We start from the raw sequence: 17928 nt of genomic DNA, 5'->3' as shown, positions 1-17928 counted from the left end.
AGCTTGGTGTGCTAACACACTGCTTGTAATCCCAGTACTTGGAAGGCTGAGACAGGAAAATTGAAGGCTTAAAGTTAACCTCAGAAACTTAGTGAGACCCTGTTTCAAAGTAAAATAAAATAAAATAAAATCAGCTGGTGGTATAGATAGGAGGCAGAATGTCCCTGGGATCCATCTCCAGTATCACCACACAACCACACAAAAAAAGCTACTCTAAGCTGTCATGGTAGCGCACGTTTGTAATCCCAGCATTCGGGAGGCTGAGACCGGAGGATCACAGTGCATGGACAGCCTCATCTACTTAGTGAGGCCCTCTACAACTTACTGAGACCCTGTCTCAAAATGAATAAAAAACAGGGCAGAGGTGCAGCTCAGAAGTCGAATGACCCTGGGTTCCATCCCCAGACCCACATTAAAAAAAAAAAAGCTACTCCACTATAAAATTTTCCTCATTACTGAAAACTAAACTTAAGCTTAATCTTAATCTTTTTTGGGGGATTGGGGCATTAGGGATTGAACCCAGAACCCTGGGCATACTAGACAAGCATACTGCCACTGACCCACATCCCAAGCCCCTAATCTATTCTAAATGTCTCCAAGAATCTTTATACTTGTATCACTCATATTTTACATATATAATAATTTTAGCTTCCCTACCACAGTAAGAGTAAAGTTCGTAAATAGAGACTATTATTTAACTCAGTGAAAGGCAAAATAAATGAATGAATTGGTATATGTAGGAGATTAATGTATTCAACAATTCAAACTGGTTAATGGAGGTCTAGGCAGTAGCAAAAGGAAATAAAAGATCTAAGGGTTTGCAGGGCATGGTAGCACATACCAGTAATCCCAGTATTAGGGAAGCTGATTACAGGTTTGAGGCCAGCCTCAGCAACTTAGTGAGGTTCGCAGTAACCTAGCAAAACCTTGTTTCAAATAAAAAATAAAATAGAGCATGAGGTGTAGCTTAGAAGTAAAATGTCTGTACCTTTAGTCTTCAGTACAAGAAAGGCAGGAAGGGAGGTGTAAAAGCTTCATCAAAACAGGCAGCAAACAAACAAAAGATTTATCATGAGAAATAAAAACAAAATAAAATCAAGAAATTAAAATACAAAAGAAACAAGCAGTGTAGTAAAAAGGGACTGTGATCTAAATTGGAATCAAGAGGGTCAGGGCCATATTTTCTACTTCACTTTTCTTGGTTTTATGTTCTCCTTTTGTAAATAGGCGTCTCTCACTCGAGTTTCTCCCAGTGCCAACATTTTGTGTTTGGAAGCAGCCAAAGACCAGGCAACACAGATCAATGAATATACAATCATATCCTTTTGTGAGGTTTAGGATTAATAAAACACTGAGAAAGTATTGAGAACTCATCTTTATAAAATACTATCAAAACATACACTAAGCCATACTGATTTCCTTAAGCACAATTATAATCACTTCTATTACCTCATCTAGCAAAGGAATTTTGTATATATCAAAGTTAGATATCTTTAAGGGCAGAATTTTATTGTGCTTTGATATTCTGAAAATGGTCTCTACAGTTTTGTGTGCTCCTAGAAGACTTCTAAATTTATCAAAAATTATAGTACAGGCAGGATCAAGTAGACAAAAGAGTTTCTCTTGAAATGTGGCTGTTTGAGATGGGCCTAGTGGCACATGCCTGTAATTCCAGTACCTGGGAGGCTGAGACAGGAGGACTGTGGTTAAGGGACAGCCTCATCTACTTGGTGAGGCCTTTTGCAACTAAGTGAAATCTTGTTTCAAAATAAAGAATTAAAGAGGTGGAGGTTTAGGGGTGTCGCTGAAGGTAGAATGTCCCTGGTTCTATCAGTAGTACTGAAAGGGAAAAAAAAAAAAAAAAAAAAGAAAGAAAGAAAAGAAATGTGGCTGTTTGAAAAACTGAATGATCAGGAAAAAAAAGGAACCTAGATTTAAATTCCCAGAAAGGTTCACAAAAACCTATTTAACCTAAAGAAACATAATAGCTGCTACCCCAGGAGCCCTGTAAGTCATGAGGTACAAAAGAGCAGAGTTGAGCAAAGTGCTTCCAGCAGCAATACAAAAGACAACAGGTTTGTGTACAAGTCAAATACTGTAAACACAGATTTAACAACAATCTTCAACAATTAGACCCCATCTATTAAATAAGATGCCCAAAATGAGTTATAAAAATATGCAAAGCAACTGCAAAAGTACTGAGCTATTTACTTCCCATGTCTCTCTCCCTCCCACCTTCTTTCCATTAGACAAACTAGGAGCATTTTCCAGTGTGTGTTTTAGAAAACTAGTTCCCTAGAACTATGATGCTTTTTTTTTTTTAATAAAAAACCGGTTTCTATTTAGGTTTCTTCATAGAAATAATGAAGGACTCATCTTTATATAATACTATCAAATCATACACTAAGCCATACTGATTCAGTAAACAGTATAAAAATCTGGAATACAATAGGCTAGACAAAGTTAAATAGCTTTTTCTTTTTTTCAGTCTTCAAAGCACAATCCATACTTCCAGTGAGAATACCTGATATGAGATACATAATCCTGTCAAAAGTTATTTCATCATGTGATCTTCTTCATGATCACCTCTCAAGACCAGCATCTTCATTATCAATGTTAGGACAATGCTGACCTAGTAAAAACCTAGAAGCATTATAAAGAAAAAGCAACATACAAATAGGGCGACCTAATGAAAAGAACACACAACTGAAGTTGGGAGATACAGGTTCTACATTCACAGTGTTGCCATTTACAGGCCCTGTGGCATGAGGGAAAACCACTTAATTTTCCTGTGCCTTGGTTTTATTATTTGCAAATCAGTAATTAGAATTTTAATTGTAGCCTTTTCCAGGATTGAATTAAATATTAGATATATGATATAATGAAATTGTAAAATTTTAGAGCTACCAAATAACCCTATCAGAATGGTTTTTTTTTTTTTTTTTTTTGGTGGTGGTGGTGGTACTAGGGATTGAACCCAGAGACATTCTACCTCTCAGTTGTGCCCCCAATCCTATTTCATTTTGAAACCAGGTCTAAGTTGAAAGTCTTACTACTTGCCGAGACTGTTTTAAACCTAAAATCCTGCCTCAAGCTTGTAAATGGGATTACAAGCATGTGCCTAGTTAAAGGTTATTTTCAAGCCCTTTCTGCCTTGTATTGTCCCCCTCTTTCACATGTTGCTTTCCCTCTTTAAAAAAAGAAACAACAACATCTAAAACATCTTTAGAGGCAAAACAGGATCTCAGAAAGGAATTTAGTTGAAGGTCTTAGGAAAAAGGAAACTGCAAGGTAATTTTACATCTCAAGTCTACACACGCACACACATCTCCCCTAAAATAAATAATCCTTTAATAAACATAAAAGAGTAAAGAGAATCCATCCCACAATCATGTGGGAATGGAAGGTATACAATTCTGTAAAATAAGTCATTTGTATGTTAAATTAATAAACTGATTTTTATCACCACCAAAACCGTGACTAATTACCTAAAGTTTTGTAAAAGAGGACAAATTTTACTTAAATTAACAAGGATACAGAGAGTACAGAAATTGACCAAAGCTGAGAGATACAAGAAACAGACGAGGTTATTTTGTGATACTTCTGCAGTTCACTGCTGTGATCAAAGTTTTATACAAAGTCTTAGTATTAAAGGATACAGAAGTGTTTGATGCCATTATCTAGTGACAACCAAAAGGATATACTTATTTCACCTGAACAATAAAAAAGCCTTCTATACCATATACACATCAATAGGATAATTCTGGAATTCATAAAAACACTAAATGATCCAGCATTATAGATTTTACTTCAGTATAAAACACTTCAAAGTATCGAAATGAAGATATAAAAATGTACTTTATATGGCAAATTGTTCACTATTGAATTATTATCAACCCTTGTTAGACATAATTTCTCATTTTTGTGATGTATAAAATCATTAAAGTTTTTGAGAACTCCATCATGAAAGACAGTAGCACTTTATAATCCACTACTTCTTTAGGCAAATGTGCTTCTGGCTGAACATAATACTCAAAAAACAACATTCCCTAGGTGTGCAGCCCACCCCACATGACAGTATTTTTATAGGCTGGCATCAATGATGACCTATGTCACTACTCTCCTATTAGCTTTAACTGTTTCTGAGCTGTCATCATTCACAGCACACTCTCAAGTGTTACCTGTTGTGACGATGAGGTATCAACAGTTCCAATGCTTCTAATCCTACTATACACATATCAGCAGTGCTTTAACATTCCAGGTCCTCAGTGTGAAACTGCCCGGAATTGTCAAACAGCTAGAGAAGTGAATCTATCCATTTACCTATCTAGTGCTATAAGCCCATATATTTGGGTGTCTAGCAGTAAAACTACTTCAACTCACATCAATTCGGAATTGCCTGGTGCTGAATGGAACTGCACTTACAATTTAAGTGGCATTCATTTCCAAAAGCAAACAACTGCCAAGTAGATGGCTTACAGAAAGCTGTTATATTAAGATACCTCATTTAATCATTTTTAACTGAAAAATAAAGGGAAGCCTGGTAAATCAGAAATTACCAATGACCAGTAAATCCCTTTTGAATATATCTGCCTAATGATTTCAGGGTTATTTCTCTTTCCTATCTATGTAAATAACCACTTTAAACTGATAGTGAAAATCTATGATCTTTATACATGCACTTGAACTATTAGGTAGTTCAGATGAATACAGATTTTTTTCATTGGTATGGTGAAGAGATCAATTTGTATTTTTTAAAAGATTTTAGATGTTGATTATACAAGGTAAGGATGACTATTAAAAATATTTCAATAATTATTTTAAACTAAAGAAAGCAATAATCACATGCTCTTAACTCTTCCAAATGAGAAAATGTTACCTCAAACTGAATTTCAGAAATATTTTTAAGTCAATAGCTGCTTAGAGTAAGTGACTGACATAAACCACCTAATTTAATTCTCAACCCCCCCCCAATTTTAATAAGTGCTCTGTGAGCAAAAAAAAATAAAGGTAGTAACATAAATAATATGAACCATTTCTGATTTTTCACAATTCAAATTGATGCCCTCAATTAAGAAAGGTTAATTCAATACAAATTTACAAAAATAATGACTTGCTCATCTATACTTAGCATAAATTCAATGGTACTTGAAGAAAAATTATAATGCAAAAGGAATTTATTTAGGGTATCTAATCCATTTAACTTTGATAGTAAGCTCCATAGAAATTTAAAAAATAAACTAGAAAGTTTTCTCTGGCCAAATAATACTTTTGATTTAAATTTAATTCTGATCTTATGTGCAAATACACTTAATAGCATGATTTTCATTTGCACTTACATTAAAACAAATTGTGATTTTAAACACAAGTTTTACTTCTGATTAGATTTTAACCTCTTGTGTCATACTCAATGTTTCTGGTTTTAAACTTTCAACTGCCTTAGGTAAAATATTAGACTGTCTCCTCAACACTAGTGAGGATAAAAGAAATAAACAAAAAGTATGTAGAGCAAAATTATGTATAAAGAATCTGAAAACCACCATGATTTAGGATATGAATAAGCCACTGAGATCAGCATAGGTAAGTCTCAAAAAGACAATTCTGAGATCACAATATAGGTTACATCCTTAAGAAAAAGAATAATTAAATCAATGCCAATTACACAAACTTTCTATATTTACATGATAGCACTGGTAATCAGTAAAGCAGATTAAATGTGTTCAACTACAGCATAAGCAAGAAGTAAAAATGTTACAAAACACAGACTCTTTGGAATCAGGTTCTGCAAAAAGGTCAAATAATTATTCATTAACAAAAAGAAAATTATCCAAACTGGGGGGAAAAAAACATTGGGCTTATTTCATATTAAACAACATTAAACTTTGATTTGCATAAGAGATGGGGAAGAAAAAAATGTCTTGCATGAGGTTGTGAAAAAAAGAATGACTTACCATGACGGTTTTGCCAAGACATAAAGAACAGATGTAAATGACAGGTTCTATCATTCAAAGGACATTCACTTTGGCAGACCAAAACATTAAGCATTCTCAGTATTTATTCAAATGCTTAAGCAAATTCTACAATATCTAAATGTAATATTACTATTAAATTTTAATTAAATAATATAAAAAGAAATATCATCGAATGCAAGTAAAATCTGCTTGAAATCACTGTTGCCATATTTTAATTAGCACATACATATGACTATTAGGACAAATACTAAATTTCAAGTCCACCTGAAATAATGCTTTTCTACCCCAGAAGACAGAAAACATGGAGTGTCAGAGGTTGTAGACACTGCCAGAACTGACATTTAAAAATACTGCTACTTTCTTTTTGATAACAGAAAAGGCCCCCAAATTTCTGGATTCTCCCTCCTCAAAGACCCTAGATACCTCTGAAAACTCAGCAACCTTCCTCTGTTGGAAAGGGATTAAAAAAAAAAAAAAAAACCGTCTTTTAATCACCAGGCCTTTGAGAAGGCTACTTAAAGAGAATCACGAACTTACCCATCAGATTTGAGTTCATGAAAGATGTGGGGGACAAGCCTTCATGGGCGCCTAATCGACTGTCATTCAAGTGATCACTGTAATGAGGGCTGTCTGTAAAACCCTAGGGGAAGGGAAAAAAGACCAGAGTATTAAAGAGGTTATTTGGCAGTCCTGCTACTTGAGCATAATGATATTCACCTAGTTAATATACAGACTTACAAATAGTCTTTCCTAACCAAGTTCTTCATGAATTATTTGAAAAAGTAAGTAACAGAGTATACCTTTTACTCATTTTACTGATGTTAAAGAAAAGTGGAGCTGGGCATTGTGATGTATGCCTATGATCCCAGTATTTGAGAGAATGAGACATGAATATTATAGGTTCAAGGACAGTCTCAGCAATGTGGTGAGATCTTGTTTTAAAAACAAAAAATAAACCAGATGTGGTAGTGCATGCTTGTAATCCCAGTACTTGGGAGGCAGAGGCAGGAGGATCTCAAATTCGAGGATAGTCTCTGCAAATAGTCTCATCAACCTAGGAGATCCTGTTTCCATATAAAAATAAAACAGGGCTGAGGGCATAGTGCAGAGGTAAAATATCCCTGGGCTGAATCCCCAGGGCCAAAAATTTTTTTTAAAAAAGGTTGCGTGTAAGCTCAGATGTAGAACCCCTGGGTTCAATCTCTGGTACCACACTCTCACACACACACACACACACACACACACACACACACACACACACAGAGTAGATTTTTAAAAACAAATACTATCCCTACAAGCCCAATGTTTTAAAAGTATCAAGGCTTCTTGGGAAGGTGCTATACAAATTCAATAAACTATTACTAAAATTATTTCTATGATGTGATTTCATAAAAAAATTTCTAAGAATATTTTTATTTATTTATTTATTTATTTTTGCGGGTCTGGGGATGGAACCCAGGGGTATTTGACCTCCGAGCTACACCTCCTGCCCTATTTTTTTTTTTTTAATTCTTTATTTTGAAACCAGGTCTCACTGAGTTGCAGAGGGCCTCACTAAGTAGCTGAGGCTGTCCGTAAACCATGATCCACTGGTCTCAGCCTCCCAAACGCTGGGATTACAAGCGTGCATCACCACGCCTCGCTCTATGAATATATTTTTGTTGTTGTTGGTACTGGGGTTCCTGGAAGCCCTTCTACCTCCGGGCTACACTCCCAGACCTATTTTATTTTTGGAAACAGGGTCTCCTATGCCAGCGCAGCTGGCTTCCAACCTGCGCAATCCTCCTATCTCCGCCTCCCAAGCGCCGGGATTACAAGCGTGCACCACCACGCCCAGCGTCTATGAATATTTTTAAAGGATGAATTAAGATATCTGAGCTGTAATAAATTGGGAAAATGCTTGTCTCTATCCCTTTCCTGCTCTCATGCCTTACAAACAACGGGTTAGGCAATAAATTTTATCTAAAATACTAAAAATAATCTACAATTAATATACTGGAAATAAACCCTTTCCTAAGTAGCAAACAAATATTTAACAGAAACAGTTTGTTTATGCTCCTTTTAACAGTTGTATAATAATATACAATATAGAAATTGAGCCACATAAAAAGGAAAACACATAAAATAGCTCATTTAAATTCTAAAGTATGAAGAAATTGCAAACACCAAGAAAACCAGCTAATGCTATTATTTCAAAACAGCTGTTATTAGTTTTCCCTTTATAGCTTACCACATGTTTAAAAAGCAAAGGAGGGGAAAATTACAAAATCTGCATTAAGTAAAAACTGTCCTGGTTCCCAGACTCTTACACAAAGCACAGCATCACCTCCATAATCATAGTGCTTCTAAACAAGGTTCTGAATGAAAGCTAGTTAGTTAAAACTGTAAGTGATATCTACCCCTCTGTCAATCTAGAATCATCATAATACAGATGAGGACAATTTATAAAAAGTAAAAGAAAATTGCCCTGAACCATAGAAACTCTGGTTTCTATGATTACCCAGAAATCCCTGGGACTATAAAATCATTAATCACTAAACATTTATCATTATCTAGACTGCAGGTCAACATTCAAGAAGACATTAATGGGGCTAAAAACTCCTCGCTATCTTTGTAAGCATGGGTGTCAGTTCAACCAAGGGGTTAGGAACCAAGGGCAAAACAACTACAAAATCATTACAATTACTTATTGATGCATATCACAACTCCTTCTGCTATTCAGTTTTAAAAGCTAATCTTCTGAGAGTGCTAATGCCCAAATTAATCTGTTTCATTTTTATCTACTTTAGCATCACTGATACACATGTGACAGACATTAAAAAAGATCTGGGTGACATTTACAACTTGGTTATGTCCATAAGGGTGACCTCAACCACAGTGCCCTTTGTCACAGCCACATGAAGCAGAAACTATACACAAAATTAGATGGCTTCTAGCACTAGCAAAGGTCATTCCACAGAGCTTACTTTTATTCTTAAAATCAACCTTGTGCTAAGCGTCATACCACTATCTCAGATTTACCTGCGTGTAAAAGGGCTGAGTATACAGCTCTAAGGTAGAATGTCCCTGGACTCAATCCCCAGTTCAGGAGGGAGGGGCACAGATGCACAAGAGGCAAGAAAGAGATAGTTCTCCCATCTACAGATACAAACTGGTGAAGGGGGAGAACAAAGAGACTAAACATATTATGCTTGTTACAGTTTTAGATCTGACAAGTACCAAAATCCTTCTTTGAGATTATTCTTGTCACTGTTTTTATATAGTAGTGGTGATACTTGTCCTGAATAGAATTTTTGGCAAGCCAAGACACTTAGGAAATAATTTACAGGCATTGAAATAAATTACCACAGTTCACATGCTTACCATCAGTTATAGAAAAGCACATAAGTATCTCAGCATTCTAATGCATCATCTAGCTAACCAATACCTTAAGAAATGCTGTGCAAATTTCACTCTTCTTATCAATCCCTAGAGACTTTATTAAAATGCACACCGAGATGCATAAGGTCTGGGGTGGAGCCTGAGATTCTGCATTTCTAACCAATAGGTGATGTTGATGCTGCTCATCTATGAACTACACTTTCAGTAGTAACTTAGACATTGTGGAATTAAGTCTCTTTTATATAAATAAAAGAAAAATTCAAGTAGACGGCCAGGTACCCTGCCCAACTATCCCCCCAAAATCACATTAAAACATCAGCAATTTCAAGGTAAATATAAATTAGAGAGAAATACCAGTTACAGAAAAATCCAAAGTGATAATAGCAAAAAATATTTTAAGTAAGCATGTATTCATTCATGTACATTTAAGTAGAAGAAAACATGTCAAATAGAGCCTCAATGAAAGAAACAGGCTGTCTAGGAGCTTAAACATGAGACTATACATTGAATTAGACAATGGGCATGACTATCCATAAGTAGAAAGGCCAAAGAGACGAATGTCCTAACCAGATGCAGTGAGGAGGCTGATAAAATAGCAGGGAGCAAAGCAAAATAATGCAGTCACCTCCAAAGGGCTGGGTAACACAATTAAAAGGTGACTAACTTAAAGGAGTGGTTGAAGGCACAAAGAAGGAACAAAGCCAAGCAAGCAATGACTAAGCTGTCTCTCAACTTCATGGTCAATAGGCTCTATTAAATAAATGGTGTTTCAATTTTAGAACATAAAGGGGATAAACCAATGAGATCATTAAATACAAAACTATCATGGTGCATATTTTAACCAACAGAGAATGACTATACTTGGGAACTGGAATGTGACTCAGTAGAGCACTTGCCTAGTATCCATGGGTTCAATCCCCAACACCTCATATACACAAAAAGCTATTATACTAATGAAAGAAAATGGACCTGGCCCGTGGAGGCTTCTAATTAAGATCCAAATTCTGTAAAATGGTTTTATCATGAAAATAACTGTTAATAAAAATGAGATTTTCACATGGAAAAATATATACATTATGAAAGATAAAGTAATACTATCAAAATTACCTATCATACACCTCTTTTAGTAGCACTATGCTTTTGATCACAAGAATATGTCCAAATATACTCTAAAAAAATACTGTTCCCATTTCATGATATAAATAAAAAACACTTGTCAAACACAGTGGGTTCAATTCTCAGTACCAGAGAAAGGAAAGGTGCATAAAGCGATTACAAAAACTTCAACTGTCTAAATTAATGTTGAATTTATATCTTAGCTTGATTTTATGAGTACATAATTCATAAAAGCTTTGATATCATGAAATATGCTTTTATAAAATTCATTTCATACTTTATGCTCATTTATGGCACAGGAATTTGGAGATGTTAATCTCTGCTACACTATGACAAAGAACCTAAAAGTTATGAATCAAAGGTTCATTCATATTTAAGCTCTTCTAAGTAACATATAACCAAAGCTTTGGTTCTACTCAACAACAAACCTAGTGCTATTTATATAATAGTACCTCAAAAACATAAGCTCTTTCCCCTCTATTTATCTGAGACAGGGTATCACTCTATTGTACTGAGGCTGGCCTCAAACTCCTGGGCTCAAGTAATCCTAGTGACCTCAGCTTTCTGAATACCTGGGACTATAGGCCACAAACCTTTGATTTATTTTCAAATAGCTTGTATTAAAAAATGTATTTCACTCAACTTACAAATAAAGTATAACCATGACAGGGTCTTACAAAGTTCAAAACAGATTCACAGTCTTTCTAACCTATTTTTTATTTCTTCATATGAAAAGCACTAATTCTATTTTACAATATTTTCCTAATTAGAGAAAAAGAGGATTTTTCAATGAAGATTTACTTTCTCAGAAAAACTTTCCCTAACCCAAACAAGAACAAATCAAATGAGCTCATTCTATGCTCCCAAGACAATTAGCATTTCCATCATGACCCTGATCACACTCATTGAAATTGCTTATTTAATTATCCACTAAAATCATACCACAATTATCTGTAATAACTGCACACTACAGCATAGTGGGAATGTAGAATAGATAGAGACTGCTGTCAACTCACAGTGACTTAAATGGCCTCATCTCCCCAATATAAAGATATTAGGGGGCAGAATTTTAAAAAATGGTTTTAAAAAAATTTTTTTAAGCCACAATATGTTGCCTTCAAGAAACACATCTTATAAGTAAAGCAGTCACCAAAAGGTGAAGGGCTGGAGCAGAGTTACCCATTTCAAAAAACTCAATGATAAGCAGGAATAGCAACTAATGATATCAGACAAACTAAACTTCAAGCCCAAGCTTAACAGAAGAAATAAAAAGCAAGTCATTTTTTACTGTTAATAAAACAATCCAGCAAGAAGAAATAACAATTAACAAAAATCTTCCATGTTCATGTGTAGACAGAATAAATATCATCTAAATGGCCACTCTTCCAAAAGTGATCTGCAGATTCAATGCAATACACATGACCAAGATCAGTCCACACAGACATAGAAAAATCAGTCCTTAAATTCATTTGGAACAACAAAAGACCCAGAATAGTCAAAGTAGTTCTCAGCAACAAGAACCATGCCTGACATCAAACTATACTACAAAGCCATAGTAATAAAAACAGCATAGTATTGGCACAAAAACAGACACATAGACCCATGGAGCAGAATAGAAGACTCAGAAACAAATTACACACTTACAGCCAAGTGTGTGTGTGTGTGTGTGTGTGTGTGTAAGGGGTGGGTGGGGGAGCTGGGAATTGAACCTATGGGAATTTTACCTCTCAACTACACCCCAGCCCAATTTTTTATTCTTTATTTTGAAACAGGGCCTCAAAAAGCTAGGGAGAAAAAGGGTCTAAGTTGCAGAGGGCCTCAAAAAGCTAGGGAGAAAAAGGGTCATAGGCTGAATTCTAGGTGAGAAAAGAGAAACCATAGATGAGCAAATAAAGTAACCTTACTGAGTGAAATGAAGGGAGAGGAGAAAGTTTCCTAATGTACATAATGTATATTCACAAACATACCAATCACTAAGCCAAACCTGAGAAGGAGGGAGCAAGGAGAAAATAGAGTGAGAATTGGGGAAGGGCTAAATACGTGATGTGTACAAGTATGCCTCTATCATATAGTATGCTATAAGATGTATAACTACAAAGCAGCAATAAAAATTTTTAAAAGACTATTATTGGTCACAAAATAGAAAATTCAAAATATTGATAAAATTCCTTGTATCTTTCTATATCATAATGGACTAAAAGTAGAAATAAAGAGCAGGAAGATCCAGAGGAATTACATGTATACACTTTATAGCATTAAGAACCCACATTTGAAAAAAACAAAAAAAGGACTCCAAATAAACAACTTAATAATTCATCTCAAGGCCCTTGAAAAACAAACTATCCCCAAAAGTAGTAGAGGGCGGGAAATAATTAAAATCAGAACACATACCAATGAAACAGATAATATAAAATGCTATAAAACAAGAAGCTGTTTTTCTGGAAAGCTAAGAAAGATTACTAAACCCTTAAACAACCTAACTAAAAGCAAGAGGAAACTTACCCACATTACTAAAATAAGAGAGGAAAAAGGATGCAGTGCCACAGACAACATGGAAATTCAGAGGAACATCAGACACTATTTTGAAAACTTTTACTGCAACAAAATGGAAAACTTAAATCAACAAATTTCTATATACATACAACCCACCTAAAATGAACAAAGAGGACATAGGAAATCTAAATAAAGCCAGGCATGCCTGTAATGCCAGTACGTGGGAGCCTGAGACAGGAGGTTTATGTTCAGCCTCAGCAATTTAGTGAGCCCTCAGCTACTTAGTGAGACCATATTCTTTTTTCTTTTTTTGGTGGTACTGGGGTTCCTGGAAGCCCTTCTACTGCCGGGCTACACTCCCAGACCTGTTTTATATTTTTAAATTTGGAAACAGGGTCTCTTAAGCCAGCAAGGCTGGCTCCAAACTAGCACAATCCTCCTGTCTCCGCCTCCCAAGCTCAGGGATTACAAGCATGCACCACCACGCCCAGCGTGAGACCATATTTCAAAATAAAAAAAATAAAATAGGGCTACTGGTATAGCTCAGAGGTTGAATGTCCCTGGGTTCAACCCTCAGTACCATAAAACAAAAAACAACTTAGAGGTTACTACTGCAGAAGAACATCCTTTATAAATTTACTGTAGCCCAAGTATGCAGTGGTTGAACAGTCCACAGCAGTGCACAGTAACAGCCTGAGCCTTCACATTCATTCACCACTGACTCACCCAGAGCAAGCACCAGTATTCCACAGGGTACTGAGGCTCTGTTTTTCCTGTACTTTTTCTATGTTTACAAAAATGACACTGTGTTACACTTACCTGCACTATTTAGTATAGTAATATACTAAAAACATTCTGAACCTAGGCTATATCCACAGCCTAGGCGTGTAGTTGGCTCTATCACCTAGGTTTGGGTATGTTCATTATCATGTTCACACAATGAAGAATTCACCTAATGAAAAATATCTCAGAATATATCCCTGCCATTAAGTGAGAAGTAACTGTTACTTAGTTTGGGACGACTGGTATTTTACTGATTATTCATAAAATAATTTGCTATATGGAGCATTAAAAATACCCTCTGCTCTATGTATAAAGCACCACACTGATTATGATATAAAAATAACAAAAAAGGAGTCAGGCATGGTGGCACATGCTTGTAATCCCAGCATTTGGGAGGTTGAGACTAGAGAATCATGGTTCGAGGACAGCCTTTGCTACTTAGGCCCTTTGCAACTCAGTGAGACCCTGTTTCAAAAAAAAGAATTCAAAATAGGGCTGGGGGTGTTGCTCAGAGGTAGAATGCCTCTGGGTTCCATCCCCAGTACCACATTAAAATTATTTCATTTGATAAGATAAAAATTTAAACAGAGTTCAATAGGCTGAAAGAAAGTATTCAAGCTTATTAGACTCAGAATAATACTACCAGAGTATATGACAACACAAGTACATCATAAAAGAACTAATATGTATTGATCATGATATGCCTTTGCTCATAACTACATATCAAAACTGTTCCCGCAAATATATCTGAGGATCTGAAATATACACATTTTTTCTTTAGAACATATGAATCTTCACTCTGTCACAAGAATATATTTTTAAGCATCTGGGCTGTCCTATTTCCTTTTACCAATAATCTCCAAATCCCTAGATCTGTAATGCAATAAACTTCCTGATATATAGAACTTCTTGCTGGGCATATAAAAACATGACAGTCCATCATCTTGATCAGGACACACTCAAGGGATTCAAAACAGCTGTTTCTCCAAGAGGCACGCAAGACTTGGAAAATCCTTAACATGGTTTTATATCAGAATGGACATACAATTTTTCCTGAGACTGGATATGAAAAGAGAAACACTAAGAGATTCCAGATATGTGCTATGTATCTGTAAGACTTTTACATATACACGTAAATATTTGGGAGGGACGCACACATATGAACACACATGAGCTGAGGATTAAACCATAAATCTCCTACCTCCAAGTTATAGCTCCAGTCCTTTTTATGTTTTATTTTAAAACAAAGTCTCAGCTGGGTGTGATGGCGCACGCTTGTAATCCCCACACTTGGGAGGCTGAGACAGCAGGATTGTGCAGGTTCAAAGCCAGCCTCAGCTACTTAGTGAGGCTCTCAGCAACTTAGTGAGACCCTGTTTCCAAATAAAATATAAAACAGGTCAGGGCGTATAGCCCGGAGGTAGAAAGCCTCTGGGTTCCACCCCCAGTACCAGAAATAAATAAATAAATAAATAAATAAATAAATAAATAAATAAAAACAAGGTCTCAGCACCCATGTTCCTAGGGGTCTTGCTAATTTGCTGAGGCTGGCCAGAAGCCTGCAATCCTCCTATCTCAGTCTTCAATGGTGAATAATATTTTCATAAGAAATATATAATAAGAGCTGCGTGTAGTAGCACATACCTGTAACCCCAGTACATGGTAGGCTGAGACAGGACAATCATAGGTTCAAAGTTAGCATGAGAAAACTAATGAGACCCTCAGAAACCCTTTGAGATCCTATTTCAAAATAAAAACTTTTTATAAAAAGTACTGATGCTGTAGCTCAGAGGTAGAATGCCCCTACGTTCAACCCTCAGTTCCGGAAGGAAGGAAGGAAGGAAGGAAGGAAGGAAGGAAGGAAGGAAGGAAGGAAGGAAGGAATCATCACCTTAAAATTTTAGAGTATCTTTCCTTAAAGTACTGGACAAGTAGGAACCACAACTACTTTGGTGTCTCTTATTTACTCTGGCAAGTGTGTCAGAGTAAAAAGTAAAAGTAATTCAAGTGTCATATAGCACGGTTGCTAATCCAATATCTGTTAAGTTATCTACCTCCTCTAAGCCTCAATTGCGTCACATTTAAAGGGAGTGCTTCTCAATGAGCTGCTGTTAAGATCAAAGTAGGCACCATGTAAAAGTGAGGTTTGTAAGTTTTATTATGACAAATGCTGGTTATATTTAGTCTTACTAATGAGTTATCTGTATCTAAAAATTTGTACAGCCAGAATCTCCCCTACATTTTATTTCCACCAATAAGAAGTCTTTGAAGAAATAACAGTGAGCTCAACAATTTACAAAAAAAAAATGTAAGAGTGCTTCCATGATTAATATGCCTGATTTCTACAAGTTAAAAGTATAAACAAGAGAGAACTGTATAGGCCAGATCCGTCTTGATGAAGATGTTATAGGCATACACAGTTATGTGGAACTTGCAGTGAGGCAAGAAATTGACATAAAAGCTTTTTTCAAAAAGATCTATACTGGAGCATCTCAACAGGTATTGTCTCTAGGAAGAATGGCTAGGGTGAAAAAAATAAAATCTTTATTGGCTTAAAATAGAATAATAGATAAAGCCAGGCGTGGTGGCGCACGCTTGTAATCCCAGCATTCGGGAAGCGGAGACCCAAGGGTTGCGGTTCGTGGACAGCCTCAGCTATTTAGCAAGGGCCTCCATAACTCAGTGAGACTCTGTTTCAAAAATAAAAAGAGTACAAATTAGGACCAGGGGTGTAGCTCGGAAGTAGAATGCCCCTGGATTCCATCCCCAGTACCACCAAAAAAAAAAAAAGAGAGAACAGACAATCTAATCAGTATGTGATCCCTTCTACCTTAAACATCTGTGGGCAGAGATTAAAAGTGATTATATGTTCATAACCCAATTTTTTTCTTATCTAAGAACATACACATTATAGTTTATAGATAGGTACAGCTTTAAATATCACCAAGAATAACAAACATTTACTCTCATTGGTTTATTTAAACCTAATTTTAAAACACAACTTTTTCTTACCCATATGTTTTGCACACTCAGAACATTCTGAAGGAGCAGTTACATAACAAAACAGAGATTAATGGGAACATAGACGCAATATATGGAAAACACTTACTTTTATTAATTTTCTGTCCCTCCTGTCTTGCTTTGCTATTTAACTGCTTCATCTCCTGTTTTGTACCTGAGATCAAGAGGCATAAAATACTATTTCAAAATTTGTGTGTCCTTTCTAATTACTGCATTTGAACTCCTAATAGCTGTAGGATCTATACCTTTTTCCCTTCAAAATTAAAGCAATAGCATATAATAAACAATCTAGAGAGTATGTCTATGCTACAGGAAGGAAAGCAACTCCAAACCTTATCACCATGAGTGCTGACAAATAAAGGGACAATGAATAAAAGTTATTTCGCTTTTTTATTCTGACTAGATGCTCCCTCTTATAAGGAAAACTCTATCAGAATGAAGTGATCTGCTACTCGTTCAACATAACTGTAGCTAACTTGTCAAAGCCCAAAGAAACACATGGCATTCCTTCAGGAGTCATCATTCTATGGGAAAAGTGAATCTGTGATTTGATCTCTTTCCCAGCTGCCCCCACACTCACAATTTGTGACATTTTCTTCTTTTCCTTACTTCCCAATCTTTCTCTGATTATACTAATCCAAGTCCAATTTCATCATAAGTGGACTTATATGCTTAAGCTTTCCCCATCATCCTATTTCTTGTCACTCTTTCATTTGAGATTACAATAATTTGTATAACACATTTTGTATCATTTCCTGATTAGAATTCTATTCTTAGTTGGCACCTGAAAGGAGAAAGCACATTTTTTGTATGAAAAAGTAGCCTGCTTACCTCCCACTATTCATTCACCTGCAGAGCAAAATGGCGTATTATCTGCTGGAATCAGTGGCTGGGGCCTTTCCTTTGGCCTTGTGTTCCCATCATTCCCTATTTCCAAGAAGTTGTCTTTCAACTCATACATTCAAATGTCCACTGACCTATAGCAGTATATACAAACACTTCCTCCTCAATTAACTCTTTTCTAACAACCCAAATTAATCTCTCTCTACCCCCTAAATAAGCAATAAAATTACTTTGACAACTAATTATTATACTTTGGTTACCTAATTATTTGCTGTCTTGGAAGAATTAAAGCTTTTTTTTTTCCCCATGGGTCTCAGGA

General features: G+C 35.8%; 1 protein-coding gene across 5 annotated transcripts in view; it reads right to left on the bottom strand.

The window, feature by feature from the left end:
- The window catches only part of TCF12 (transcription factor 12), a gene marked incomplete at both ends in the record, with an annotated part of 314193 nt that overhangs the window by 173773 nt on the left and 122492 nt on the right, over positions 1-17928 (bottom strand). For all 5 annotated transcript variants that reach the window (XM_080690933.1, XM_080690930.1, XM_080690932.1 and 2 more), the window contains one exon: positions 6510-6612. In XM_080690933.1, coding sequence (XP_080547059.1) covers positions 6510-6612 — 103 coding nt within the window. The remainder of the gene's footprint in view (positions 1-6509; positions 6613-17928) is intronic.

Source organism: Muscardinus avellanarius (assembly GCF_963383645.1).
Source record: "Muscardinus avellanarius genome assembly, chromosome: 3".
Lineage (NCBI taxonomy): Eukaryota > Metazoa > Chordata > Mammalia > Rodentia > Gliridae > Muscardinus > Muscardinus avellanarius.
Note: the sequence above shows the minus strand (reverse complement) of the source record. Positions and strands in the feature narration are given on the sequence as shown.